Source organism: Astatotilapia calliptera, chromosome 20 (assembly GCF_900246225.1).
Source record: "Astatotilapia calliptera chromosome 20, fAstCal1.2, whole genome shotgun sequence".
NCBI classification, from domain to species: domain Eukaryota; kingdom Metazoa; phylum Chordata; class Actinopteri; order Cichliformes; family Cichlidae; genus Astatotilapia; species Astatotilapia calliptera.
The window spans coordinates 320196-346362 of NC_039321.1; the positions used below are offsets into that span (position 1 = coordinate 320196).

A 26167-nucleotide genomic window follows, 5' to 3' on the forward strand; every position below is an offset into this window, starting at 1 on the left:
AGACACACACACACACTCACACAGACAGACACACGTGCACAGACAGACAGACACACGCGCACACACACACACACACACACACATACAGACAGACACACACACACACTCACACACACACAGACAGACACACGTGCACAGACAGACAGACACACGCGCACACACACACACACACACACACAGACAGACACACGCATACACTCACACACAGATTTTACTGGTGTTTCAAATGTGCAAAAGAAGTCCGTGTGTATGTGCCTGTTTGTGTGTCTGTGTTGGGGGGGGGGGGGGGTATCACACCCTGATCGATCACAGAGAGAGAGGCAGTATCTTCATCTCTCAGACCCCTCCTCCTCTCCTCCTCCTCCTCTTGTTGGTGCCGCGGATGCTGGAGGTGAAGCTTCTGTCTCGGCTCTTTGTCCCGCTGCAGTTCGCGTGGATCCGCGTGGATCCTGGAGGTTCTGGAGGTTCGGTTCGGAGTGTTCGCGCTGCCGGAGCTCGGACTCAGCTCGGAGGACCGGAGCCGTGAGCGCGCATCGACGCGGAGACGAACAACAACTTGGAGGTGAGTGCGCGCAGCCTGCTGCAGTCATCCGTGTACTCGCCGACATGTGCGTGATGCGCGTGTCCGTCTTTGTTTCGTGTGCATGTCAGCGAACACCGCGCGTGCGCGACGCAGTGGTTCTAAGGTGTACGCGTGAGTGCGTGCACGCGCGCCCGGTGTGTCGCGCGTTAAGGTACACTCGGACCCGTGACGGGCCTGTCCCGGTGCTGCATTTGGGTGCTCGGCTCGTCCACGTGCGTGCGCTGAAGCAGGGCGGGTTCCTGCACAGCTGCAGTCCCGAACTTTGGACCGGTTCTTCCTAACTTCCGCCCTTCTGCTCTTCATGTGCTCATGTTCAGTCCAGCCTATCACAGAGAACACACATGGTCACGTGGTCATCACAGTGCCCTCCTGCAGTACCTCCAGGGCCCATTAGGGGGTCACCGCCTGACTTTAAGACCCCATTTCTAGAAAATTTAAAAACAAAACCAGTCAAAAAACTGAAAGTACCTGCAGTAATAAGTCAAGGTTAAAAACAGGAAGTGACTTCAGTTTAATCGTGTCAGTCGATCCTGCGCAGAGAGCGGCTGCGTTTGATGAAATAAGAGAAATAAAACGATGACGGCAGTAATGTTAGCTAGCATCGTGTTCAGACCTGAGGAAGGCATGCACGAACTGTTGCAGCTGTTTAAGAGAGAAATCCTGAAGGAAACGAGCTCTGTAAACATTGATTTTCAAAGTAAAAGTCCTATTTTCATCTTAAAGCAGTCAGTCTGCTCTCACATCAGTTTCATAAAGCTGAACTTTGACGTCTGTTTGGACTAAAGTTTGGCGTTCAGTGAAAGGTAGTTCAATAAATAAATGCTTTGAATCAACGACGTTTAGGTTCCCGATCATTCAGGTCATGGTACTCCAGTGACTGGACAGAGGGCGGGGCTTACGACACCAGCCATATGTAATCCTTCCCAGGTGCCTCAAACCCCCTCACATCTTGTGTCAGCTGACCTCATTAGGTCACATGATAGGGTGAGGCAAGCCATCACAATGGGTTCACCTGAAACCTCTGCTGATAGTGATCAACACCTGTTTTCACACCATGGCTCATGTGATGAGGCGCAGCTTGATCCACGTCCCAAAGAGAGGAGTCCCAACAGGGCTTAAATCTGAGACTCTCTGGGATGAAACGTATCCGGTCTTTAAGTCTGACGTCATTAACCACGTCTGGGTCCAAATTCCGCTTCAGGTCCCAAAGTCAAACGAACATTGCGGCATCATTCTTTAATAAAATGATCAGCGTTGCTGCTTTACCAGGTGTAACAATGAAGTTTAACATCCAGGCATCCATGAAAACAGGATTTATTATATTTAACAGAGTTAGAAGTTAGCAGGGAGTTAGCTCGCTAGCTTTCACCTAAACATGATATAGCATGTTCTGACTGAGAGATTTCTGAAAAATTCAAACGTACAGCTCTGCTATCACTTCCAACATAAATGAAGACACAAAACTAAACAGCAGTGAAGTTTGTAGGGTTACTGAAGTTGGGCTAGCTGCTATATAATGATGTGTAGTTACAGTGGAGGGTCTTAAAAACTGAGCTTTAAAATAAACAGTGGTAATAAAAACTGAGAGAGGCCGACAGTAATCATTGACTGTTTTTAGGGGCTTGTGGAGATTAAATAGAACAACTTACAAAACATTAAAACATGTTAAAAAACACAACAGCCTTAATAAACGCAGAGCAGGTTGGACCCACTCCTGGCCGCCGCCCGACTCACATTGCGCCCAACCCCTACGGTGCCTCCTGCGGGTGGTGGGCCTGCAGGAAGATGGGTCCATGTCCCTTTTTCGGGCTGTGCCCGGCCGGGCCCCATGGACTAAGGCCCAGCCACCAGACCTCGCCCTCGGGCACCCTCCCCGGGCTTGGCTCCAGGGCGGGGCCCCGGTAACCCTGGAACGGTAGACCAAGGAACGCCTTGGCATTCCCTCGGATAAGCTGGAGGAGGTGGCTGGGGAGAGGGAGGTCTGGGCTTCTCTGCTTGGGCTGCTGCCCCTGTGACCCGGCCCCGGATAAGCGAAAGGAAATGGATGGATGGATGGATAGTTTGGACCCGGAAGCAGGATTCATACGTCATAACTTAAAGCCTGGATTAAGAAACTCAAAGCAGTCCTGCTGGTTTTCTTTTAAAGCTTTTTAGAATGAAAATCCTCACATGGACATAAACTCAGGTCAGGGGTCCTGGTCCTGTGCAGTTAAAGCAGCCACGTCTGAGATTAACCACAAACTTAGAATTAATGCAGCGTGTTCAGTGACTGAACACAGACCAAGCTCAGTCACCATGGTTACATGAGATGGCAGAGCTCTCCATGTCAGTCTGAACGCTGAGATTTTACATCTTAAACTAAATGTTAGGTGAAGGATCCCCTCTGGAACCTGAAGGCAGCGCGCCACAAATCCCATCGGGTGTTTTCCTGTAACAGCACGAAGTGTGTGCAGGAAACCTTTTCGTCCACTTTCTGAACATGAAAACTGATCCCAGCACACCACAGAAAGGACGAGCACACGGACTACAGTAAATCCTCTGAGAGGTCTGAAAAAATCGGAAACTGTCCAGAGGTGCACAACGAGATATTCCTGAACTGGAGACAGGCCAAACTTTTAAGCTCCTCGGAGCGTTTGGATCACTCCTCTGAATTCAGAGAAGCTGTTGTTCAGTGTCATCTGTGCCTCTTTGCTGGATGGGATGAGCTGAGGCTTTAATGCTGATAAAGATGAAGCATGTTTAGCACACGGCGGTGCAGAGATGTGTGGAGTAATGAATCATCGCTCGGATCCAAACAGTAACCGAACGGCGTGTTTGCAGTCGGACCTGCTCAGCAGCCGTAGACCTGCCGTCTCTGCGTGCAGCTGTACGTCTGCGCGAGCACGCTCCCCGCCTGCAGACCTTTAAAGGAAAGCAGCAGATCTGCAGCTGGATATCAGCCTGTGTGGCGCACACGTGCGGGCTCATTGCTGAAGGACCGCAGCTCTTTGTGTGTTCTGCAGGGGTGCGTCTCCTCTTCCTCCACAGTTCGCCTCACCTGTTTGGACGTATTAACAGCTGTTTGTGTTACCTGTTTCCTCTGAGATTTAGAGGAAGCTGCCTTCTTCTGTCTGTTTACATTTTCACAATCCACCCGTCCTTCTTCGAGCTTTCCCGTCATATTTAGTCTCGGGCCTCACTTTCTCCAAATAAACACACAGAGGCATGAAAAAAACACTGGGCTCTTATGCACTAAAAGTAGACTGAAAGGAATCAAGATTTAAAGGTGCAGTGACCTTCTCATTATTCGCTCTAAACTGAAGCTTTCTAAAACTGGACCAAGCCGTGTGCCAATGTTAGCTAATGGTACATGGACGTATATTTCTGCTTTACCTAAGCAGTCAAAGCACTTTGTACAAGTGCTTTTTTATCTAACATTTGATCTAGCATCTGAAATCAACTCAGGCTTAGTGTCCTGCCCAAAGATATCTGGCATGCAGTCTGGAGCAGCCTAAGACTGAACCGCCACTCCTTCTCGATTCTCATTCCCGTGGAGCTCGGTTTGCTGATGGAACCGGACCACCATCCACATCTCCACCAGTTAGCTCCTGTTTTAAATAAGTACCACATACATAGATGTGTTCAGTGCCTCGTTCCTTTCATTACAGCTCCTCGATGTGCTCACTTGTGCTGTTTGTGGCACAGAGTGGCCCACCCAGTGTGGCATCGCAGCCTTACATGGACACACTGCGGACTTCAACTTTAACTGCTTATTAATCACAGCTATGGCACACACGCTCTGCAGACGGAGGCCCGTATATGAAGGCTGGCAGGACCCTCGGGGAGCCGCGGCGAGTTGCTGCTGCGGGGATTCGATGAATATTCATGAGTATGCAGAGACAGGCGCCGCTTTATGGCGGCAGTGTGATGTATTGCTGCTGCAACTGCATGCCGGCGTGTTGCGGTGAAGCAGCCTGTACAGTAACGCCACGGTGGACGTGTAACACACGTGTTGCTTTATTATGGTGGACACTGTGTTTACGCCCCACACACACATCCCAGCTCTCTCTATATGTATGTGTTGGATTGCAGCCTGTGTCAGAGCAGACGATGAGGCCTTCTGAGTCCAGGATGTGTCTGGTGGCGTCCTCCGGTCCTTCCTGTTACCTCCACAGGACACAGCTCTGTTGGATTTTCAGGACCTGTGTGCTTTTGGTTTGTTGGTTTCTGTCATTTCTGTTTTTGTTTTTCTTTTCTTGTGATTATCTGCTTCAGCTCCTCCTTCCTGCATCTTACATGTATACAGAATCTTGTGTCCTCTGTGTGCGTTTTCATTTCATTTCAGCTTTAGGCTACGCTCACATGTACACGGTATTTTTGAAAACACAGATTTTTCTATGTGTTTGCACCTTTTTCCATCACTGAAAACTGAGATTTTTGAAAACTCAGTTTTTGCGTTTACGTGTGGACGAGGAAAACAGATTTATTCACGCAACCTCAAAGGTGTGCGCCGTTTTTGACGTCACGCTGTGCGCCACGTTATTGTTTACATGAGATTTCTACAATGGTGGATAGAGACAAAATACTGTTGCTGTTAATCTGACTGTCTGCAGCTCTTACACACTTACTGTCCCTCCATTTACACAGACAGAGGCGTCAGAGTGAGCTTTCATTCAACAAACACAACCCAAATATTTGAATAGATTAACTTTTTAATTTAAAGTTTAGATTTATGCATGCTGTATGCACTTTGTTCTTTCCTAAGTTGTGAGTCCAAAATACTGTCTTAAGTTATTAACGTTGGAAATGATGAAGGCACCTGAGAAGTAACACAAAATTATCTGCCTTTCCAGAAAAACACAAACTTTCAGAAGTACTTCATGTTTTGTGAGGGTACAAAACCCTGTTTAGTCTTTCCCTGCCAGGCTTCTAGACTTCTGATTGGCCAACATTTCATTTTTAGCGTTTACATGTGGACGGGATTTAAAAAAATGAAAACGGAAAATCTCCGTTTTCAAAAATACCCGTGTACGTGTGGACGTAGCCTTATTTATACAGCATCAAATCACAACAACAGTGACCTCAAGGCGCTTTATGTTGTACAGTAGATCGTACAATAATAGATACAGAGACAAACCCAACAATCATATGACCCCCTATGAGCAAGCACTTTGGCGACAGTGGGAAGGAAAAACTCCCTTTTAACAGGAAGAAACCTCCAGCAGAACCAGGCTCAGGGAGGGGCGGGGCCATCTGCTGTGATTGGTTGGGATGAGAGAAGGAAGACAGGATAAAGACATGCTGTGGAAGAGAGACAAAGATTAATAACAGATATGATTCAATGCAGAGAGGTCTGTTAACACATAGGCTACGTTCACACTGCAGGCGAAAGTGCATCAAATCCGACTTTTTTGACCCTCTGCGACCCATATCCGATCACGGTCTGACAGTGTGAACGGCACAAATCCAATATTTCCAAATCCGACCTGGGTCACTTTTGTATGTGGTCCTGAATCCGATACATATCTGATGTTTTAGAAAGCGACTGCTGTTTGATGGTCACGTCGCATTAAATCTGTCTTTTACGTCACTGACACAAGACAGACGCCAATTATCAGCGCCGGAGAAGACATCGTGAACGCTTCCTGGCCATCCAGTGTAGATGTCAGTGAAACTGTTGGGAAGACAACATGAACATTTTCTTTGTGCTGTATAATCTGCAGATTCTGACAGAAATCTGCAGCTATCCTTTGAAGCAGCGCTCCTCTAAAACAGCAGTAAGGATCATTTTTAGGTTATTTACATTATTATGTAAATAACAAAATAACTTAAAGCAAAAATTGGGAAATGTAAAGTCCTAAGTCTTTATATTAAGGGCCATCAGTCAAACAATACTGTTGCTCTGGGTCTAAACAGAGCGCGTTGTGTGTGACATCTTCTTTTGCGCATGCGGCCGCTTTGAGCGTTCACACTAGAGCGCGTTTGCTGTCGCATTTTATTTGTAGTGTGAACGAGCAGACAAAAAAATCTGATTTGATTAAAAAATTGGAATTGAGCATCAAGACCTGCAGAGTGAACGTAACCTTAGAGAGTGAGAAAGGTGACTGGAAAGGAAAAACACAATGCATCATGGGAAACCCCCGGCAGCCTCTGTCTATTGCAGCATAACTAAGGGAGCATATAGTTAGGGCTGGACCAGGTGGGTCACCAGGTCCAGCCCTAACTATATGCTTTAGCAAAAAGGAAAGTTTGAAGCCTAATCTTGAAAGTAGAGATAGTGTCTGTCTCCTGAATCCAAACTGGAAGCTGGTTCCACAGAAGAGGGGCCTGAAAACTGAAGGCTCTGCCTCCCATTCTACTTTTAAATACTCTAGGAACAACAAGTAGGCCTGCAGAGCGAGAGCGAAGTGCTCTAATAGGGTGATATGGTACTACAAGGTCATTAAGATAAGATGGTTCCTATTTCTAAGGTTTTTAGGTTTTTAGTGTTTCATACACATTCAAATCAAATCAAATCACTTTTATTGTCACATCACATGTGCAGGTACATTGGTACAGCACATGTGAGTGAAATTCTTGTGTGCGAGCTTCACAAGCAACAGAGTTGTGCAAAATACAATAATGTAAACAAGCAAAATACAAGAATGGCTACATCTGAAACTAATAAATATATGTCCAATATATAATGGTATATGCATTCCTGGATGTGTATACTAAATATTTTTCTACGTGTGTGTGTGTGTGTGTACACATATTTTACAAATTAAATAGAGTAAGCAATAAATAAAAATATATAAAAATATACAGAGTTGAGACATGTTCTTGTGTATACTTGGTCTTTTTCCCCTCCAACCTTGTTACATGATTGTGTCGTATTTCCTGTTTTCATTGTTGCACACATGCAGATTTGTGCCCTCCTCTGCACCCATCCTAACAGTCATAATGTGATGGTGGACTAAAACAGTATCATCCTGTGTTACTTGACCTCATCACAAATGTTAAAGCAAACTCACATGTGGACAAAGAGCTGGCTCATACTTTATAAAACACTCACTTTCACTGATCTTTGGTCTCGTTGCTGCAGAGATGAGTCCTCTGTCATTCAGGCTTCCTGTGGACTGGCTCATAGATGTCATTCATGATCACCATAAAGGCTGCAACACAACACAGCAGGACAAATGCAAACTGAATTATGGAGAGCCTTAAACTCACTTTGATCATTTGATAGTTTTTTCTTATAGAGATTGATTTGCATATAAACCTACATTCTTGATAAGTAACAGATTGTATTGCAGCAGTGTGATGTTCAGCTGTGGGTTGAACAGCCTGTCGCTGAAGATTCAAACATACATTTGGAGGTAATTGTTGTCATATTCGGATCATATTAGAAAGTTAGTATGAAGGCAGTTAACAGAGGTCCCCTATCGCTGCGCTCCACAGCGCCGCGAGGTTTGAAGCCCAAGTGGGTGTTTCAGCTGTCCGTGTGCATGCAGGTATATTTCCGTTACATGTAGCGACTCACTGCTCAGCACCAAAGGCCGCCATCAGCGATTTTTCTCCCAGACCAGGCGGAGCGGCTCTCCGGGTTGCAGCCTCAGACCTTTAGGCCTGCAGCTGCGTCGCTGCAGTCTCAGTTTGATGAAGCAGCGAATGCCCTGTGCTCAGCTCAACAGCTCAAAGTAAATGGTAAATGGCCTGCATTTGTATAGCGCTTTTCTAGTCCATAGGACCCCAAAGCGCTTTACACTACATTCAGTCATTCACCCATTCACACACACATTCACACACTGGTGATAGCAAGCTACATTGTAGCCACAGCTGCCATGGGGTGCACTGACAGAGGCGAGGTAAAGTCAGTCTGGTGGCGCTCTAAGTAATCGCTGCTTACCACATACCTGCTGTTAGATCAGTTAGAAGTGGGATCAAGGACCATACGTCATCATCATCATCATCTGATGAGGATAAAAGTTGAGACGAATTGTGCTAATTAGCCCAGAAACTCTCTGCTGAGGATCATCTTTGTTTGTGCCTTAAGTGGCAGACTTCAAAAGGAGCCGGCTGAGTAAGACCGCTTCCCTGCTGGACCCTCCGAGGTGAGCTGTTTCAACAGGGGGGGCGTTGTGGAGAAGACAGGATGTCTGCGTGGGTGCATGGGTTTTTAAACACTACAGAACAACATCGACTTTTCCCGTAAATGCAGAAACCCGTTCTCCTGTAGAACTGCAGTAGAAACCTCTGCTTTCTCTTGCCACTGCACTGATCCAGAAAGATCGATGTCTTCGCCCTCTGGTTCATCCATCTTTGCCTTACTGCCACGCCCTTTCTCACATTTCAGTGCCTTCATGTTCTCTCACCCGGCTCGCAGCAGATGGTCCCGCCCCTCCCTGAGCCTGTTTCTGCTGGAGGTTTCTTCTTGTTAAAAGGGAGTTTTTCCTTCCCACTGTCGCCAACGTGCTTGCTCATAGGGGGTCATGATTGTAATAAACGTTTATTTTCACGTCTATCAACGGATAGAGCAAAACATTAAAGTGAAATAAAATAATGAAGCTCAGTTTGAAATCTCAGCCAATTTGCTCCATAACAAACAAAACACTGACTTAAAGTAAACATTGGAAAGTATTTCTTATCTTTAATCTTCACTGAGACCAGAATCTAGGCCAGCAATGATGCTCTTTTGCAGGAAGGCAGTATGTTGATAGATCCACTAGATTCCTGCGTAAAAACCTGCATTTATTTTGTGACGCAAACACCTGTTCTCGCCTCTGTCAGTGCGCCCCAGGGTGGCTGTGCCTGCAATGTGGCTGCCATCATCAGTGTGTGAATGTGTGGATGACTGGTTGTGTAAAGCGCTTTGGGGTCTGTAAGGACTAGTAAAGCGCTATACAAATACAGGCCATTTTCTCTGGGATCCTTGGCACCACCTGCTGCATCCTCGATAGAGTGGGCAGAGGAACAATACACTTTTTAGTGTACACGACTGGTTGAAATGGCCAATCAATGTCTTTTTCCAACCACACGTGTCACCCCACTTCGAAATCAAATTAAAATGGGGCGATTGATCTATTGATTTTATAAATCAGTAACTACAAACCTTTGTACAGGACCGGCAAACACATTTTTTAATGATTGTTTTGGCGTTTTTGAGTAAACTTAAAAAGTGAGAGCTCGTAAAAATGCTCCATCACATTTTTGTATGTTACAGTGTTTAACCACATTTCTTTTTTCCTTTACAGTGAGCGTAAAAATTTCTTCGATCTCAGCTAAACATGGACTACCCTGAAGACTTCGCGCTGCCGCCGTACAATTTATCATTCTTTCTGAACAACTTCAGTTACCCTCAAAATGACACCGACTACCTGCCAATGGGGGTGAAGGTCACCATCGTGGTCGTCTACATGATCGTGTGCATCATTGGTCTGGTGGGAAACTTCCTCGTCATGTATGTCATCATAAGGTAAGATACACATCTCCTCACACTGAAGCTGTGGTGGATATGACTCTATAGCAGTGCAGTCAGATACTTCTTCTATGATCTGATGCTTTGACAGAAATAATTCAGCTTCAACAAAGAAAAGGTTGTCCTCGAGGGTTATTCATCAGTGTGCTGGCTGGGAGATGTTTTATTCATTTTCAGTTTTAACACTCATTTAATAAAATCTCTTTCATCCTTTCTGAGCTGGAGTCCTTCGTACTTTTGAGAAACTTTTGGACCCGAGTACTACAAAGCTGCGCAGATAAGCTAAAACAGGTTTTATTAGAGAATACTTTTACATGATGAGAGATTTAAAAGGCAGGTTTATAAAGTAAGAGCTGTCTTTTCCTTTGGCTTCACTGCCGTGGAGATGATTGGCTCGCTTTGTTGGTGATCTGGACAGGTTTACATGACACATCCAGCTGTGATTGCTGATAAGGGCGTCTCAACCACTCATTAGGTGTAGGACTATGTACGTTTTCACACAGGGCTGTGTAGGTTTGGATGTGTTTTCCTTCAATAATAAATATCTTTATTTAGAAACTGCATTTTGTGTTCCCTTGTGTTATCTTTGTCGAATATTTGAATTTGTTGGATGAGCTGAAACATTTCAGTGTGACAAATAAAAACACCACCGTATCATGAAATTATAAAAGGCTCATCTCGACGTCTCCAATAAAGAGTCACTAACTGATCTGGATCCAGTCTCAGTATCAGTCTCTGAGTTAGCCCAAGGAGCAAACACGACATAGATAAAAGCTCTGAGCGCTCCGTAACACCATGCTGTGTTTAATGACGTCCTACACCAGCATCAGACTCTACTTCATTTTGCACTTTTTCTCCAGTTTTGTATTAAAGCAGTAAAGCCAAGGTTCAGACCGGCCTCTGTGACGTGAGTAGTTCCTGTCAGAGGCACAACCGTAGATCCTCTGAGGCTGCTGTACCTCTAAAGCTCCAATCAGGCCTTGTTTTCTGTGAGTGACTGAGCATAACTGGGTAACCAGAGATTACAGTCATTTAGAAGCATCACACTGAACTGCTGCAGGAGATCTGCACTAGGGGTGGGCGATATAAACGATATACGATAGAAACTATATAAATTTGGCCAACGATAGAGATTTTGACTCTACCGCTCTACCGCATGTTGATGATGTCATCAAGCTGCGCCTGTTTTGATCGAAAGCATCTCAGCGGCTACAACCATTATCATCTGCAAATTATGGCAGGCGACAGTCACAGCAAAGACTTGAAGCACTTTTGAAATATGGGGAAAGCCAAAAACTGCGCTTCCTCCACTTAGGTAACATTGATTCATTAATGTTGAATTCTCTCGCAGCTGCTCTATTCCCATGTTGTTGCAGTATATTAATAACTAACCTCGTATTGTGGATGAATAATCTCAGTTGTTCTCCTGACTGAAGTTTGGCCCGTGTACAGCATCCTGCTATGCGATTGCATTTGTCCTTAACCACCAGAATCCCTCACGTTAACTTTTATCAAGTGGAAAAAAAAGTTAGCGTTCATCCTCCAGCTTCACTGTGCTAATGTTATGCTAACATAGCTGTGTCGCTAGCAATCACGTAGCACAACATTATATACCAGCTAGCCCAACTTCAGTAACCCTGCAAACGCCACTGCTGTTTAGTTTTCTGTCTTCATTTATGTTGGAAGTGATAACAGAGCTGTACGTTTTAATTTGTTTCAGAAATGGTAAATGGTAAATGGCCTGCATTTGTATAGCGCTTTTCTAGTCCATAGGACCCCAAAGCGCTTTACACTACATTCAGTCATTCACCCATTCACACACACATTCACACACTGGCGATGGCAGCTACATTGTAGCCACAGCCACCCTGGGGCGCACTGACAGAGGCGAGGCTGCCGGACACTGGTGCCACCAGGCCCTCTGACCACCACCAGTAGGCAAACACAGGGTTAGTATCTTGCCCAAGGATATTTGGCATGCAGCCAGGAGGCAGCCTGGGATCGAACCACCGACCTTCTGATTAGTGGCTGACCTGCTCTGCCACCTGAGCTACAGCCAGTCAGAACATGGTATGAAATGTTTAGGTGGAAGCTAGCGCGCTAACTTCCTGTTAACTTCTAACTCCGTTAAATTTAATAAATTCTGTTTTCATGGATGTTAAACTTAATTGTTACACCCGATAAAGCAGCAACGCTGATGATTTTATTAAAGATGAAAGAATTTAGACCGTTTTTAACTCTGTGTTCGTTTGACTTTGGGACCTGAAGAGGACGGATTTTCGGACCCAGATTACTCCGCGAAGCTCCTCCCTACGGCAGCCGTAATGCTCTGACAATCCATCAAGCAGTGTGGCTTACCAAAGTTGTACCAAAACATTTTTAACAGATTTCTGCCCAAATCGGTTCGAGGTCAGTAAGCACAACCAGAATTCATACATAAGGCTCACTCTCGATTTTTGAGAAAATTAAAGGATTTTAAGTGTGCCTTACAGTAGACAGAAGAAAGGAATATATCGTGATGTATATTGTTACCGCACGTGCTTGAAATTATACCGCGATATGGATTTTAGGCCATATCGCTCCTAGCCCTAATCTGCACTATCAGCATGCACTGTGTGTGTGTGTGTGTGATTTGACTGAATGTGGCGTAGGTGGACTCACAGACGTTCTGACGGTTGGCGTATCTGCCCACCGGGCAGCTGCTGTTTGTTTGTGTTTCTGATGTGTGTGTGCAAGTTTACCCTGCAGCAAAGCAGCACTCATGTATGAAGTTGTGTAATTGATGAGAGAAAATAATCCGGGTTATTTACCACAGAGTTTCCTGTCATGCGTTTCACGTTTCAAACATGAGGAAAAACAAAACATTTGAAAAATAATTTCATGTAATTGAAAATAAGATGAATTACAAAACATTAATGATGAGCAGGCTGTAAATGCTGTAAAGCACCACTGCAGGTAGTTTCTTCCACTCCTGCCTGGAGATGATCCACGTGCAGTCCCGTTCTGGTCCAGGTTTGGACCTGTTGTCCCTGCTTCCCCTGAAGGTGGTGCTCTGATACTGAGGACGGGTTAGCATTGGAGGAGTTCTTTGTGGATCAGTAATCTTTTAGGTTGCTGGTGTAAACAGACGTGGATCCCAGTCCTCTGGTGTTGTGCTCCCACATGCTTTTCCTTACACTGGTTTCACTGGAGGACGCAAAGCAGCACCTGATCCAGGAAATGGACAACATTTCAGGGGGCTCATTGGATCTGCAGTGAAGATAAAAACAGCAAAACTTGGGCTACTTCCACACGTACCCGGGTATTTTTGAAAACGCAGATTTTTCTATGCGTTTGCACCTCCCGTCCACACGTAAACGGCGTTTTCGGTCACTGAAAACGGAGATTTTTAAAAACTCCGGCCAGGGTGGATATTTTTGAAAACTCAGTTTTTGCATTTACGTGTGGACGAGAAAACGCAGCGTCAAATATGTGCGCCTTTTTTGAGGTCACACTGTGCGCCACGTTGTTTCGGTGAAATGAATTTCTACAATACTGTTACTGTTAATTGTTCTCTCTGCAGTGTTTAAATGCTTACATATACACACAGTTACTGTCCCTCCACACATACGACTCGGTTCTGCTTCTATGCCCCAGCTTTGTTTACTTTTTCCCACCAAGGCTTCTAGACTTCTGATTGGCCAACATTTCTACACGGTTAGGAATATATTGCCACCTGTTGCTTTGGCATGTTCCTAGCAGCGTTTTCCTTCTTTTCTGCGTTTACGTGTGGACGGGATTAATTTTTAAAACGAAAACGGAAAACCCATGTACGTGTGGACGTAGCCTTAGTTTCTGTTGTCTCCCTTGAGGTGGTGGCAGTTCATACCTTTGACATTGTTTAAGGCATGTGCAGAGACGTTCCGATCCTCTGGCTCGTTTTCTGCCTGGGGCATCAGTCGCATTGCTCGTTTATGCTCGAGATGTCGTTTGGCGTCCGTGCCCGGTTTATGGCATCGGTGAGTAGAGTTCATCACTCCCAAACAAGACTGATGAGGGTTACTGTTCTGTATTAAGCTAAAAGACCATTACTCTCAAACCTACTCTATAACCTAACTGAGCAGTTTGACCAGCCAATGGTCCACAGTCTCCCCGCTGCTGAACGGTAGGTTTTTGAAACAGGGCGGCTGTGGGGGTGTGGGTGGGGGGTCAGGGGGATTTGTACTGTGTGTTGCTCCCTTTGTTATTTATTCCCAAACAGAGAGAGACAGATGGATTCCATCAGCTGGAGCAACCCCACCGCTACAGATAAAGGAAATCGAAGCTCCAAAGGCAGAACCGACATCAGTACTGAAAACACAAAGAGGTGGTTTACTAGAGACACCTCCAAACTGTGGATTTGTACCCTCTCTGCCTGCAACAGATTTAAACACAACAAATACAAAATGCAGCAGTGAAAAACCAACAATGGACAACAATGACAAACAATCACATCCACTTCAGTTTTATTTATATATCAAGAGCTTATCACAGCTTATTTTTGTTTACAGACCCTACAGTAGTACAGAAAAAATAACAATTATATGAGCCCCTGTGAGTAAACACTCGGTGACAGTGAGGAGGGAAAAACTCCCTCTTAGCAGGAAGAAATGTCCAGCACAACCAGCCTGCAGCTGGTTGGAGGTGATGCCTTTGATTTATGGGTGTACCAAGTGTCACCACCAGGTGGTGATCAGCTCTGCTCCTATCTTCACCTGAGTGTCCTGGTGCCATTGCCTTATGGGGCTTTTTCCAGGACCCACTCAGGGACTCCAAGAAGTCTGGGCACTCTGAACAAAGGCCATCCTCTCGTCCACTGTGGGAAAACCCCGACATACTGACACAGAGCCATAGGGATACTCTCCGAGGGTAACTCCAGAGTGGAACCAGTCTTCTGGATAGTCCATGTCCTCTCCAGAAGACTGGTTCCAATTATATCTACTGGGGACCTCATGCACATCCCTAAAGCCAGTTCTACTAAGCGAGGGTTGACTGCTGCCTGACCTGCAGAGCACTGATCTTCTACAGCAGGAGTGTCCTCGAGGGCCGGTGTCCTGAAACTTTTCTATGTGTCCCTGCTGCTTCAGCAAGACCTGACTGCATGCCGAGGTGGCTGCCATTTGATTCATGTTACAGCAGCTCACAATCAGCATGGTCCAATAAAAGTACTCTTTTTTTCAGAACACTTACATTTAGTTACATTTTTCCAAGTTTACTCATGTATGGGTAGGGTTTGGCACCTCAGTATGCAGTCAGGTCTTGCTAATGACCTACTAATTGTAACCAGGTGTGTTGCAGCAGGGACACATGTAAAAGGTCCAGAACAACGGCCCTCGAGGGCTGGGGTTTGACACCCCTGGTCTACAGCAACAACCCTGTGTTCTTTAACCAGGCACTCTTCTCCAAAGAGCTGTGTGTGAAAGCCGGGTGTGAAAGATTGCTTTTCCAGTTGACCTGCATTCCCACCCTTTCCTGTGGGTAGTGTCTGAAGAATTAGCTGATGGTAGAAACTGCAGGCGTGAGGTTCCTCTGCTGGTAGTCTAGGTCAGAGATGGGGTGAGGAGCTCAAGCTCAAAGTGGAGCCACTACTCCTCCACATTGACAGGAGCCAGCAGAGGTGGTTCAGGCATCTGACCAGGAAGTGTTTCAGGGATATTTACTGTGAGGAGCCCCAGGGCATACCCTGAGCACACTATTATATCAGATGACTTGGGAAGAGGTGGAGTAGGTACCCGGAGAGAGGGAGGTCTGTGCTTTGACTGCTGCCCTGACCCAGAGAGCTTTAGAAAATGGATGCTATGTTGGCATATTCATAAAATATGCACGCCTCTATAAATCCAATATCTGCATGATTAGTTTTGGACCTTCCACAATATGCATTAAAAGTGAAGATTTATTTTGAAATTAAAAGCCAGTCTTCACTTTGACCTTGAGGTAACAAAGTTAGTCATGTGTGCATGAACTCCAGGAGGTTACCAGCCTCACCCCGTGGGTCAGAGACGAGCAGAAAGGACTTTGTTAGAGAAATATAAATACTTTGTGAACATGAAACGTCAGTGAGCAGCGAGATCAATGAGGAGTGTTTTTGCTGGAACACCTCGAGAAGAAAGGAGGACCAACATGGAATCTTTTTATAAAACTCACATGGCAGCCATTGATATTGCCTCCTGTCCGAGCGTTAATGGCCTCAGATGTCCGTTTGTTTGTATAAAGGACACAGTGTGTCTCAGGAAACCAGGCTCAAGCTGATTGGATATCAGTGAAAACAGAGTCTGCTGATAAGGCTCGATGCTCGAATGACATCATTCCTGTAAATAAGATAAGATAAGATAACCTTTATTAGTCCCACACGTGGGAAATTTGTTTTGTCACAGAATCAGAATCAGAAACTTTATTGTCATTGAACATGAACTGTTTTTATGGGAAAATTACAAGACCAAGCAATATGAAAAAAGTGTACTTAAACAGTCAGCAGGAAGTGGACAGTGCAAAAGTTATGAGGCAAAAATTAGAATACAATAAGAATAAATACAGTACACAACTGTACAGAATAGAATAAAATAAAATAAATATACAATAAGATAAAAATAGAATACAAATACAAATACTATATACAACTGAGTAAAAATACAACGATGACAGAAAGGATTATTGCACTTAGTATTATTGCATATGTATGGATGTGTGTGCTTGATCAGTTAAAGTCTTTATAACCTCTCGTTATTGGCTCCCTGTTCATTTTAGAAATATTTAAAAAATCAGAACAGTTAAGGCTTCCTGTCTGAATGCTGAATATACTGAATTTGAGGTCTTCTGGGTTTTGTGCACATGAACACTACAGAAATAAGAGCAGCAGCCCTGTGCTGCCTTTTACCAAGTCAAGGACATCCAAACTCATCTGCTGAATATTTATTTGTCTGTCATCAGGTCTGGTGCTGATCCTTGTCCTTTGGCAGTAGCAAATAAACCAAGGTTGCTCTACTTAAGGATCTGTCTCTGATCAGAGTCAGAGAAAACCTAAAACTGTGTGAGGAATATGTGATATGCAGATGTAACAGAGAGGTGGAGGTTTGCTCCAACAGCAACCTTTTTAATGGCAAGGAGGTGGAAGAAAAAGCTAACATTTGATCATTTAAATGGTGGGGTTAATGACAGATGGAAGCAGCCAGCGGCATCTAATTTAGCTCTTCCTTGTAAACAAAAACATAAAAGGATAAAAGGCACAGAGGAAGAGCCGTCGAGCAGCATTAAATGAGCTTTTGTGTCTGTCGGGAAACGGTGCTTTTTGTTTTGAGCCCTCTGTGCTGTCAGACAAAGGTGGAAACAGAGCTTTAACTCCAGCGTCAGACGTGTTTTTGGCCACGAGCAGAGATTCCTGCGAGCATCTGCTGGCTGCACAGCCTGAAAAGGCAGAGGACCGCAGGGAAGGCGTCCTGCCTGCAGACAGAGAGCAGAGGGAGCCTGGCGATGACAGGCTGGAGCTGTGTTCACACCAAACACTTTTATTCTTTACTTGTGTGTTACCCGAAGGGATTTTAGTAGGAAAAAAGAAGCCTGTTTCCATAACAACAGGCCGATCTGTGTTGTACAGCGAGGACATTGTCGGCCCGCTGCATCACTTCAGAGACGTAAGCGTGGCGATGCTCCTCGGAGGAAACCTCAAACGATGAGAGGACTGTCAGTCTGAAGGAAGGTACGGGCTTCGCAGGTGTCAGGTGACCCAGAAGCACCAAACCTCCTATCAGAGCTCCAGATTGCGGCGTGCTTTCAGACGAAAGCTGACCATCAGACACAAAACTAACAAAGACGATGAAGGACGCCACACCGAAATTTGTCACTTAAAACGATGCCTATTCTTATAATCAGGTAAAAGAAGCACTATGTCACTGTTTATTCATGAAAAGTGAAACCATCATTTAGAAGCAGTGCTTCTGCAGTCCTGTAGCTCCAGCTGGACGGTCCTTTTGTTGGCTCAGCTCTGCGCTCTGACCGTTGCAGCAGAGTCTTTTCTTTCACTTTGGTACACAGAGGAGTCGGTGGTCCCCTCACGTCATCCGCGTGCTGACAGGTGGTATGAGCCATCTGGTTTCCTTCAAACGTGCTGCTGTGCGTTACGGCTGAACATGAGACGAGACGTAAGAAAAAGTGTAGAAAATCGCTAAATGCCATGACAGCAGTGACTGAGCGCCACAGGCAGAGAATCGCTCAGGCTGGTCTGATAACCATGAACAGAACCTCGCTCCTCGTTCTCAAACATTTATTCCAATAACTTCATGTAGAGTCATTTCCAGCGCATGTGTGTGTGCTGCCTTCATGGTGACGGAGCTGCTCCGGGGGAGTGCTGTGACATGTTTTCACTCTGACAGCACCCTGAACGCAGGACGATGTGTTCAAAGGAACATAATGAGATGTTTTCAGTGTCTGTGGGAGCTTTACTGTAGTGGGTGTGATGACAGAACACATTTCATGTAATCAAAGTATTTCAGTATTGTTTCAGGTTTAAAGACAGTTCAGTTCAATTTTATTTATACATCAAATTACAGCAACGTTAACAGTGATCCTGCAGTAATGGATGATTGAGGCTCACCAGCCTAACTATGTGCAAAGAGTCAGCCTGCTGCTGCTTTTCCTTTGAGCCCACACACAACGCTGGCATTACTCAGTCTGCAGTCAGACTTTACAAGACTGCAGTTTTATTTCCAGAAAACTTACAGGAGAGAATCCTCACAGGGTGGAGGAGAGCATGCTATGGTGTTTGGTACTGCACAGAGGTCATTAACACCACCCAGGATACCCCTGGAGGCCATCGCCACATCCTCCTGTCTCACAGGGGTTAGGGCTTCTTCCCCCAAACACTACCCCCCACACCCACGTCCACCAACCTGAGGCACGGTCTGAGTAGGGTCCATATGTGAGTGAGGGCTACTCAGACCAGGTCCTTTGTTCTTTGTTGTTTCGTATGTATTTCTACTGTTAGTTATTTATTCCTGCACAGTTGGTGTGGAGCACCCATAATTATGCTGTAATATGTACAATGACAATAAAGGGCTATTCTATTTTATTCTATCCTATTCTATTCTAATGGATCGTGGATCTCCTTCGTTTGTGTAAGTGGAAAGAATTTACCAGCCAGCTTTACAAAGCATGCGGTCAGTCTGTCAGCTCGTCTGCTGTGGTGGACTGAGCCTTTGGTACCACAGACTCTGATTAGTCCCAGTCTGTAGTTTGAGCTGCGCTGATGGATCCAGACCGCCCAGATGAACACGCAGTCAGGCTTCGAAGTGATTCCCAGATCATAACTGGAACCTTGTATCCTTTTGCGCTTGTTGAACACATCTGTATGTGAGACGGTCGTGTCGGGTCATTCATCCCCTCGGTTCCTCGAGCCTCTGCAAGGCGTTCCATCCTGGAGTGTAACCAGAGGTTTGCACTTGGTTGTAAACGCTCTGTATCTCCATCTATGAGGGCGACTCTGGATCGTAGATGTTTACAGTGATCTGGCTGTCTCTGACCTAGTTAGCTGCTGTGAAGTTTGTTTTCATGGCCGTCTTCTGTGGTCTGCAGTAGCTTTGGCTCCTTTCCCAACAGAGAAGTGATGTTCCATGTCCCTACAGCCAGTCTTAGTGAGCAAGGATTTCTCTGTTAGCTCAGCAAACTCCAGCAAACACACAGTCTGAGTGTGTGCACAGTGTGTTGCTAGCTACAGGTCCAGCTGCTGTATGAGTGAGAGCTGACTTCACTTAGAAGCACATCATATCTTCTGTGGTCGGCTCAGTGCGGCCCGTCTTTTTAACAATGATCTGGACACTTTTAAACTTTCTCCGCTCTGATTGGCTTATTTTTGTTTTCAGCCTAATGATGGCCGCCATTACTTACATCTCTTTGGACCTCTTGCTATGTGTGTGTGTGTGTGTGTGTGTGTGTGTGTGTGTGTGTGTGTGTGTGTGTGTGTGTGTTGTTCGGACGGTCTTCTGGTTTCCATGCTGAGTGTGGTCATGGGCAGCCAAATACAAGCTGAACAGTTCAACACCGTTTCTGTTATCTGCTTCTTGTCCAGTTAATCCTGAAGCTCTGAAAATGTCTGTGTATCAACAGTCCATACAAACTTCCTGCGAAACCATCCATCAGTAAATCCTCCACTGGCACAGAGCAAAGATGAGGAGCTCACTTTCTGCAGTACCAGCCAACACAGAGTAAGTTAGCGGGCTAGTTGTAACCACCTACACAGCATGTGTCGCCTCAGGTATGGAGAATAATTGTTGCTCTCTCAGCTGACCTGACGCCCAGCAGAGGTTCGTACATCTGCAATGATCAGACGATGCAATCTGTAACAGTGTTAACAACTGTTTAAGCATCTTCACGGAAACCCATTAAACAATGTGAGCCAAGAAAAGGTGATTCGAATGAAGAAAGACTCATCGTGAGCCACGATTGGAAAGGTTTCAGGCTGCAGGTATCTGTCGGTTGGTGGTTTGTGGATAACATCCAAAAGTGTCCGTGCAGGGAGAGAGACATCAAACGTTCATGCTTTGGCTCGGAGGCTTGGAGCCGACTGAATAGATAATTACACACAGATGGTCCAAGTGTGATTTTCTGCGTTGAGAGTCGTAGAAAAACGAAAACGCATTCACACGCATTGTGTCGAGTCTGACCTCCATTAGTCGGCGCTTCATTCTGTCAGATTACATTCACCGTTATCATCACAAAGGCCAAAACCAACACTTTGTCTGTGTTTTCAATCATCTGAGGGAAAGTCTGTGCAGCAGTGGGATGGTGGTGTGTGGAGGTGGAGGTCAAGCTCACGGCTGTTTTTTTGAAGTTTTTACAGAAAATAGACTGAAACAGGAAAAAGCACAAAGAGGAAAGTTTAGGAAATCTGTAATGCTGCATTAAAGGATGGCTTGCTCTCCTCCACACAATGAAGGACACGTAGGCTCTGTAATCTACCTTTGTTCATGAAATCTGTTTATTCATTCCACTTTTTTATTTGGATTCACTGAAAAACACTGAAGCACCATAAGCTGCAGTTCCTCTAATGTCCACATGAGGCTCCAGCAGTGAGTGTAGAAAACACGGATGACCGGACATTGCGCCCTGGTGTATCGGATTCTGGTGTATTACCCCCAGGTGTCTGGCTGCACTCGGCTCATAAACCAGCCCCCTTCCTGTTGGTGGGGGGGCGGGGGGAGGGGGGATTCAGGCTAGAAAAGACAGGCCAGTGGTTTGCTTTCTCAGAAGTTTGATTTGAATTACTAACTTGCTGCTGTGTGAAGTGACATCACAGTGACGCCTTTGATGGCTGCTGCAGAGAAACTTGCGTGTCTCTGTTCAGGTGTGACAGATAAAGCAGAGACGCTGGGAGGAGTTCCGGCACTTACAAAACCTCGACCGACCAGTTTCAAAGTGCCAGTGTGATGCGCTCTAACCTGGACTCACCGCACTGCTTCTATTAGAAATGTAAAGATTTGCAATTTCTATGCTGATTAATTGCTAAAAGTAATGAACTTTCTAAGCTAAGATAAGCAGTGTGGTTTTTGGTGGCTGTGATGTTTTCCTCTTAGAGAATAATCAGTGCACATGAATTAATTCACCTTGAATAAGAAATCGCTCTGTTGTGTTTGAATGTTCGATAAAGTCGGTGCTACGGTTCAGACGTCAGGTGTGCAGCAGGTACTGCTGCCTGCTTGCTCACTGACATGACTGTCCATGACTGTGTCAGTGACTGTCGGTGACTGTGCCGGTGACTGTCCATGACTGTGCCAGTGACTGTCGGTGACTGTGTCAGTGACTGTCCATGACTGTGTCGGTGACTGTGTCCATGACCGTGTCAGTGACCGTGTCCATAACCGTGTCAGTGACTGTGTCCGTGTCAGTGACTGTGTCCATGACCGTGTCCATAACCGTGTCAGTGACCGTGTCAGTGACCGTGACCGTGTCCGTGACCGTGTCCATAACCGTGTCAGTGACTGTGTCCGTGACTGTGTCCGTGTCAGTGACTGTGTCCGTGACCGTGTCAGTGACCGTGTCAGTGACTGTGTCCGTGTCAGTGACTGTGTCCGTGACCGTGTCAGTGACCGTGTCCGTGACTGTGTCCGTGACTGTGTCCGTGTCAGTGACTGTGTCCGTGACCGTGTCAGTGACCGTGTCAGTGACTGTGTCCATGTCAGTGACCGTGTCAGTGACTGTGTCCGTGACCGTGTCAGTGACCGTGTCAGTGACTGTGTCCATGTCAGTGACCGTGTCAGTGACTGTGTCCGTGACTGTGTCCGTGATCGTGTCAGTGACCGTGACCGTGTCCATAACCGTGTCAGTGACCGTGTCAGTGACTGTGTCCGTGTCCGTGACTGTGTCCGTGACTGTGTCCGTGTCAGTGACTGTGTCCGTGACCGTGTCAGTGACGTGTCAGTGACTGTGTCCGTGTCAGTGACCGTGTCAGTGACCGTGTCAGTGGCTGTGTCCGTGTCAGTGACCGTGTCAATGACCATGTCAGTGACTGTGTCCGTGACTGTGTCCGTGATCGTGTCAGTGACCGTGACCGTGTCCATAACCGTGTCAGTGACCGTGTCAGTGACTGTGTCCGTGTCAGTGACTGTGTCCATGACCGTGTCAGTGACCGTGTCAGTGACCGTGACCATGTCCATAACCGTGTCAGTGACTGTGTCCGTGACTGTGTCCATGACCGTGTCAGTGACCGTGTCAGTGACTGTGTCAGTGACTGTGTCCGTGACCGTGTCAGTGACCGTGTCAGTGACCGTGTCAGTGACTGTGTCCGTGTCAGTGACTGTGTCCGTGACCGTGTCAGTGACCGTGTCCGTGACTGTGTCCGTGACTGTGTCCGTGTCCGTGACTGTGTCCGTGACCGTGTCAGTGACTGTGTCCGTGACTGTGTCCGTGTCAGTGACTGTGTCCGTGACCGTGTCAGTGACCGTGTCAGTGACTGTGTCCATGTCAGTGACCGTGTCAGTGACTGTGTCAGTGACCGTGTCCGTGATCGTGTCAGTGACCGTGACCGTGTCCATAACCGTGTCAGTGACCGTGTCAGTGACTGTGTCCATGTCCGTGACTGTGTCCGTGTCAGTGACTGTGTCCGTGACCGTGTCAGTGACCGTGTCAGTGACTGTGTCCGTGTCAGTGACCGTGTCAGTGACCGCGTCAGTGACTGTGTCCGTGACTGTGTCCGTGATCGTGTCAGTGACCGTGACCGTGTCCATAACCGTGTCAGTGACCGTGTCAGTGGCTGTGTCCGTGTCAGTGACCGTGTCAATGACCATGTCAGTGACTGTGTCCGTGACTGTGTCCGTGATCGTGTCAGTGACCGTGACCGTGTCCATAACCGTGTCAGTGACCGTGTCAGTGACTGTGTCCGTGTCAGTGACTGTGTCCATGACCGTGTCAGTGACCGTGTCAGTGACCGTGACCATGTCCATAACCGTGTCAGTGACTGTGTCCGTGACCGTGTCAGTGACCGTGTCCGTGACTGTGTCCGTGACTGTGTCCGTGTCAGTGACTGTGTCCGTGACCGTGTCAGTGACCGTGTCAGTGACTGTGTCCATGTCAGTGACCGTGTCAGTGACTGTGTCCGTGACCGTGTCAGTGACCGTGTCAGTGACTGTGTCCATGTCAGTGACCGTGTCAGTGACTGTGTCCGTGATCGTGTCAGTGACCGTGACCGTGTCCATAACCGTGTCAGTGACCGTGTCAGTGACTGTGTCCGTGTCCGTGACTGTGTCCGTGACTGTGTCCGTGTCAGTGACTGTGTCCGTGACCGTGTCAGTGACGTGTCAGTGACTGTGTCCGTGTCAGTGACCGTGTCAGTGACCGTGTCAGTGGCTGTGTCCGTGTCAGTGACCGTGTCAATGACCATGTCAGTGACTGTGTCCGTGACTGTGTCCGTGATCGTGTCAGTGACCGTGACCGTGTCCATAACCGTGTCAGTGACCGTGTCAGTGACTGTGTCCGTGTCAGTGACTGTGTCCATGACCGTGTCAGTGACCGTGTCAGTGACCGTGACCATGTCCATAACCGTGTCAGTGACTGTGTCCGTGACTGTGTCCATGACCGTGTCAGTGACCGTGTCAGTGACTGTGTCCGTGTCAGTGACTGTGTCCGTGACCGTGTCAGTGACCGTGTCAGTGACCGTGTCAGTGACTGTGTCCGTGTCAGTGACTGTGTCCGTGACCGTGTCAGTGACCGTGTCCGTGACTGTGTCCGTGACTGTGTCCGTGTCCGTGACTGTGTCCGTGACCGTGTCAGTGACCGTGTCAGTGACTGTGTCCGTGACTGTGTCCGTGTCAGTGACTGTGTCCGTGACCGTGTCAGTGACCGTGTCAGTGACTGTGTCCATGTCAGTGACCGTGTCAGTGACTGTGTCAGTGACCGTGTCCGTGATCGTGTCAGTGACCGTGACCGTGTCCATAACCGTGTCAGTGACCGTGTCAGTGACTGTGTCCGTGTCCGTGACTGTGTCCGTGTCAGTGACTGTGTCCGTGACCGTGTCAGTGACCGTGTCAGTGACTGTGTCCGTGACTGTGTCCGTGATCGTGTCAGTGACCGTGACCGTGTCCATAACCGTGTCAGTGACCGTGTCAGTGGCTGTGTCCGTGTCAGTGACCGTGTCAATGACCATGTCAGTGACTGTGTCCGTGACTGTGTCCGTGATCGTGTCAGTGACCGTGACCGTGTCCATAACCGTGTCAGTGACCGTGTCAGTGACTGTGTCCGTGTCAGTGACTGTGTCCATGACCGTGTCAGTGACCGTGTCAGTGACCGTGACCATGTCCATAACCGTGTCAGTGACTGTGTCCGTGACTGTGTCCATGACCGTGTCAGTGACCGTGTCCGTGACAGTGTCCGTGACAGTGTCCGTGACAGTGTCCTTGACTGTGTCCGTACGGTCATGATCGGTATCCTACTGTGCGAGGAGCAGGCCAGACTCTTCTTCAGCTGCTGTGCACAGCTGATTATTAAACAGAAACAGGTCCCTGCCCCTGTTCTCACTTGCATGAACAGAAACACTGTAAACTGAGTGTTCGTGGTTCTCAGCAGCAGTAACACAGTACTGACTGCAGACGAAACACACAGCACTGAAAACGCTGTCAGTGTTCCTGTCTGCCCGTCTAACACCGGCTCACAGGTTTCCAGAGTGAATGACAGAAAGACAGCTGAAGAGGAAGGAGACGTCTGTGTCTGTGTGTGTCAGTTTATAATAAACATTACATGTTTTTAAACTCAGACGGCCGTCCTTTCTTCACCCTCAGTTTTACTGGGCTCCCAGCAAAGCCTGATGTGTATAACCTGTCTGTGTTATCAACTGGAGCTTTGCATGAACCTGTTATTGATGGTCTCTGTGTCAAATGTCCAGGTGACAGGACAGTGTGAATTATTATTCTTGTACTGTGGGAGGAAGAGGTGGGTCGTTCATCTTTACACCTGCAGAAATAAACTGTCTGGTCCCCGTTAGTATTCTGGCCCTTCATAGCACATGTGTGGAGGGATGATGGTTTTAGATCTCACCTGTTTGCAATAATAGGGGTGCTGCCTCTTTGACTGACAGGTGGATGGTGACACAGGCAGATGAAGCTGCTAGCTGTCTGCTAGGCTGAGCTGGATCATGTGACCAATAACATGGCTGCTGTGAGGTCACTGTATTAACAGAGCATCCAAGAAAGTGGAGCTCCAGGTTTAATGAGTAAAATTCTATTGTTTTGATTGGATGATACTGATTTCCAGGTGTCTGAGTCTGTGCGATGCTCCCATACAGTCTGATAACATAGGTAGTTAGCATCAGCTGATAACATATAGTTACTAGTGGTGCCAGGAAAACAAGATGGTGACGGCTAAACGCCACCCATGAGGCGTCCAGACCATCAGTGCTGTCTGTTTTTGTGGAGGAGGCTTGGTTCTGACCGACTGACTCTCAGAGGGACAGAAGCTGTTTGGCTTCACGCTCGCTGTTTTCCCCTCAGAGTCTGACGTCTGCAGGCCGGCCTGGGCGCTCTGGAGGTATTTCTTTTATAGGAGAGCAGTGATGAGGTTAAACTGAGCCATAGGACCAATGACTGATGCTCCACGTCTGCACTTCAACCAAAGCTCATCAGTCATCCACGCTGCGCTCACTCTGGCTCAGCTTT

The 26167-nt window shown here is 46.9% G+C and overlaps 1 protein-coding gene across 1 annotated transcript in view; it reads left to right on the forward strand.

The window, feature by feature from the left end:
* The first annotated feature begins 340 nt into the window (after positions 1 to 340).
* The window catches only part of oprl1 (opiate receptor-like 1), a 79867-nt gene continuing 54040 nt past the window's right edge, over positions 341 to 26167 (forward strand). Inside the window, exons 1-2 of the mRNA XM_026154987.1 lie at positions 341 to 562; positions 9796 to 10016. Coding sequence (XP_026010772.1) covers positions 9829 to 10016 — 188 coding nt within the window. The 5' untranslated portion in view covers positions 341 to 562; positions 9796 to 9828. The remainder of the gene's footprint in view (positions 563 to 9795; positions 10017 to 26167) is intronic.